The sequence below is a fragment of the Nicotiana attenuata genome, unplaced genomic scaffold (assembly GCF_001879085.1).
Source record: "Nicotiana attenuata strain UT unplaced genomic scaffold, NIATTr2, whole genome shotgun sequence".
In the NCBI taxonomy this organism is placed as follows: domain Eukaryota; kingdom Viridiplantae; phylum Streptophyta; class Magnoliopsida; order Solanales; family Solanaceae; genus Nicotiana; species Nicotiana attenuata.
Genome location: NW_017670537.1, coordinates 521,409 through 525,973, shown reverse-complemented (window position 1 = coordinate 525,973; position 4,565 = coordinate 521,409). Strand labels below are relative to the sequence as shown.

General features: G+C 31.9%; 1 protein-coding gene across 1 annotated transcript; it reads left to right on the top strand.

Moving 5' to 3' along the window:
* Nucleotides 1-1,562: 1,562 nt before the first annotated feature.
* Nucleotides 1,563-2,226, top strand: LOC109240691 (14 kDa proline-rich protein DC2.15-like). Its single transcript, XM_019407361.1, has one exon. It carries the CDS (start codon nucleotides 1,623-1,625, stop codon nucleotides 2,025-2,027), a length of 405 nt encoding a protein of 134 aa, XP_019262906.1. The 5' UTR covers nucleotides 1,563-1,622; the 3' UTR covers nucleotides 2,028-2,226.
* The last annotated feature ends 2,339 nt before the right edge of the window (nucleotides 2,227-4,565 follow it).

Genomic DNA, 4,565 nt, shown 5'->3' with positions numbered 1-4,565 from the left:
ATGATAAACAATTATAAAGTGGCCATAATAATGGGATCAATGTTGGAACAAAACATTATTTATTCTAGAAAACTACCTTTGAGCCCTACTTGTTTTTAGCTTTTCTCCTCGAGACCTACATTATTTAGTTTTCAATTTTGAGATGGTGCTTAAGGGAATGATAGGCAATTGGAAATTAGTAAGTTTGCAAACTTCGTTTGGTTAATTACTATCATCCCTTGAAGTACTAAACTAGCTTCTTTTTGGATAAAATGGAAGTTAGAGGACTAAAATGTCATTAGGGATGGCAAATGTTGAGCTTCTACTTGCCTTTCTCTCGGGTAACTTAATTGGTGGTACTCAGTCCAACATTAATTTACTCCCTCTGTTTCAGTTTATGTCAACCTATCTTTTTTGGTCCATTCCAAATAAAATGATCCATTTCTAAATTTGGAAACATTTAGCTTAAGTTTATAATTCTACTCTTAACGAGAAGCTTTTATAATCACACAAATACTATGAGCCCCTTTTTAACTTGTTTAATACCATAAATTCCAAAAGTATTCATTTTTTAAAACTCCATGCCCAGTTAAATAAGTTCACATAAATTGAAACGGATGGAGTATTTATTATAACAAAGTTATAAAACTAAATTTTATAATGAAATAATAACTCAACTACGCATTTATATCACATAAAATAAGAGAGACATGAAAACACTAAATCATGTCCCAAAATATAAGCAGGCTGCCACTCCAACGATTTGGGTTACATAATATCCATGTAGTATGACTTAAAAGTTAAACAAAAAAAACCCCACTTTAAAAAATGAAACACTAATAATGTGCCACGTGGTGAATAATATCGGTTAGGTTTGATCAAAAGATGGTTTTTTTTTATTTGATGTGGTTGCACGTGAATATTATGTAAGGTGAATTGTAGATATGATTATACTTATAGTGCAATTTTATACACGATATAGCTATCTACTTTCTATTTTTGGGGACCATATTTATCATTTTAAGATGTTTTAGTTACGTTGTAATATATACGTAGTTGAGTTATTATTTTTACTGCAAAACTTAGTTTTACAACTTTATGCAACCTTCCGTGAAATTACCGGCCGCTAATTATAATGAACCAAGATATATAGTGACTAAAAGAGAAGAAAACATTATTCAAGACATGTATAGGATACCCCTTCACTGTGATGAGAATCTAATTCACAGTGAGCTCTCAAAAATTAAGGAAAAAAAAACACAGTTCTAGATTCAGATAGAAAATTAGAATAATTCATAAAACAAGAACCTACTTGTTCGGAAGCGGAAAGAACGGATGAACCGCGAGTGGAATTACTAGTCGGCGGTGGTTGTCACGGTGTGTTGGAGAAATCCCCTATATCACAATCTAAACCCCTCGTCTGATTTGGGAGAAGAGAGCGTGGAAAATTACTGCTTAAAGTATCTTTTAATGTACACTATAAGTGTAGTTATATAGAAAATACAAGGGTTAACTAATAACCCTTTATGGGGGGACCAAAATTTCCTACACATTTGTTTCAAATCTATAAATACCCTTTACTTGTTGCATATATCTGCATCACTCACTACTTGAGCAAGAAAAAACACCACTTGAACACAACAATGGCTTCCAACAATACTTTTCCTAGTGTTGCTCTTTTCCTTTGCCTTAACCTCATCTTGTTTTCGATGGTTTCAGGGTGTGGTACTTGCCCTAAGCCAAAGCCAAAGCCAAAGCCTTCATGTCCTCCTCCTCTTTCTTCAGAAACAGCTACATGCCCCATTGATACCCTTAAGCTTGGAGTGTGTGCTGATGTTCTTGGATTGGTGAATGCTGTTATTGGGTCACCCCCAGTCACTCCTTGCTGCAGCCTTCTCTCTGGTCTTGCTAATGTTGAAGCTGCTCTCTGCCTTTGCACTGCTATTAAGGCTAACATTTTGGGCATTAACCTTAATGTTCCTATTTCACTTAGTTTGCTTCTTAATGTTTGTTCTAAAGAGGCTCCTTCTGGCTTCCAGTGCTCTTAATTATTACTACTCAACATTGTTATAGTCTGTCTTATATTCAATTTTCTTATATTTTCTTGGAGATACTTTGAGATGGAGTTTGAAGATATAGATTATTGTACCTATATATGTATTGCTAAAATGGGAAGCCTTTCACTTGCCATTTTCAAAGTTCTTCCTTAATTATGTTGATATGCCATTTTCAATTTCATTTCCTACAGTCTTATTGTTACCAAGTGTGCTTTGGGTTGAGACTTTGAGGTTCAGTAATTAAGTAACCAACCTGGAAAATGCCATGGAAAATAAGATTCCATTAATTTCATAGAAACTTTGAGGGCATTTGGATTATGACTCATTTTAGTATGTCTTACTTTCAATTTAGATGACACATTTTTCTTATTAGTCTCTTTAAAAAAGATTGACGCATTTTTACAATTGAAAATAATTCAACTTTAAACTCTTCATTTTACTAATTTATCTTTAATGAGAAGCTTTTATAACCACACAAATGTCATGGCCCATAAAGTTTTTACCCCTTATGCTACCACAAGTTTCACGTCTTACTTTTTTTTCTTAAACTTAGAGTCGAGTCAAACTAACTCATCTAAATTGAAACAGAGTGAGTAAATGATTTTCACCACAACGTCTTTGCATATTTAAGTGTTTAATTGCTTCCAATTAATTGCAACTTCTTTGCTTTAAGCAAAACAATAAAACCTGGTGTTATTTGTACATCATAGCTTTTTACACTTTCGAATTTAAGAAAATGATCTTTTTAGATCTCTTATGTGTAAAAGACAGATCTCTTACGTGTAAAAGTAAATCTACTGTGTGTAAAAAAAAAAAAGTTAGGATCATAAAACTAAAAACAAATTCGTAAAAGCCAAAAAACCAATTGAATTAGAAGAAATTTTATTTCATTATTCATTTTCTATAAGAAATATACCAATCCCTTTGTACGTACTGTAATATTTACATACAACACTCAAAAGCATTAATATGACCTAAAAAACACCCGTGACACAATTAGGTACGAAACATCTAATGGGAAATGACATCATCCACATGATGGGCCTTTACGATTTCTCCATGACCTATCACTCTCTACTTTTTACATCCTTATGACAAGTGAAAAGAATTCCATGTATATGCTAATTTTTTGGCACCCATGTAACCCATATCAATGAGCATTGGCATATATAGTCAGAAATTTTTTCAAAATTTAAAAGAAGGGAAATTTTTTTTCAACAAAGAGTGTATACTATATGTTATATACCCCTAAAAGTTAATATTTTATCTAATACACAATGTAATTTTTCAATAAAGGATGGTCAACTAACCATCCTTAGGACAATATAGCTTCGCCCCTGCCAATGAGCATGAACTTTTTAAAAATCATATAAAATATTAGCAAAGAATATATTTTGAACTACATACAAAAAAAGTTAAGAGGAAAAAATTTAAGTTGCAGAAAATGATATACTTCCTCATCTCCAAAAAGATATTTTTCAAATTTTGAGAGTTTCAAACTTCTCAGTTTTAACAGTAAATTCGAATATAGAATCTTTAAGTTTTTCTAAATAAAATTTACATATTTAAAAACTACATTCTCAATATTCATTCTCGTGTCATCTACCTTTTTTTTTCGTTGAAACTTTTTTTTAGCTTTTCAGAATTCTTTTCTATTTCATTTTTATTCTATTTTCTTTTTTGGTTTCTTACAGGAAAATTAATATATTTTTGTCAATGAGAACATGAAAAAGTATATTGGTGACTTGGAAATTAACTTTGGAGAATCAGAAAAAACTTTTAAATAGATATTACAAATTTACAAGCAAATTATAGTTTTGTGTCATATATCACTGGAAAGAATTGTCATTGTTGTAGTAAAAGCATCGCTTAAGGCTCTCAAGTAGGAGTAGTTAGTATTAATGCAGATATTTACAGAGAAAATCCAGCAACAAATAGCTATTTTTTGGTGTTCCTTAGAAGTACAAAAAAGCATAAATCAGAATTCAGAGGAAATAGTTCTCCATTTTACATAATATTAAGAAAAAGCAGAATACTATACAGATCATGAGTTAGAAAATATTAGAAAAAGCGGCCAATCAATTTGTCGCTCAAACACATAAACAGACTACATTTTAAAAGCTTGGAGGTTATGGATCCCTTATATTAGACCATTCATAGGATCCGCCACTTCATTATATGTGATAAGAACTTTTCCCTTCGTAAACTGCTAAATAAATTAGAAAAGTAATAACTTCAAGAAAAAAAAAGTTGAAACCGGAAGAAAAACTAGAAATCGCAACATGTACAAAACTAAGAGTTTACAATCTACCCACAAGGGTTGTGGTGGGGTGGTAAGTACTCATTCATCCTTAATCAAAGGTCTCGAATTCGAGTCTCTGGGTATGGAGTCGCCTTTGTTAAGGAGCGCTTTACCCATGTGGGACTTCCCGACGCGAATCCAAATTAATCGAGCCCCAATTTGAATACGGGATACCGGGTGAAAAATCGAAAAAAAAAAAAAAAGTTTACAATCTTGTAAAAGAGACT

Bases quoted from the DNA above. Each gene is read 5' to 3' on its own strand.
- LOC109240691 (XM_019407361.1), top strand. From the start codon at position 1,623: ATGGCTTCCAACAATACTTTTCCTAGTGTTGCTCTTTTCCTTTGCCTT.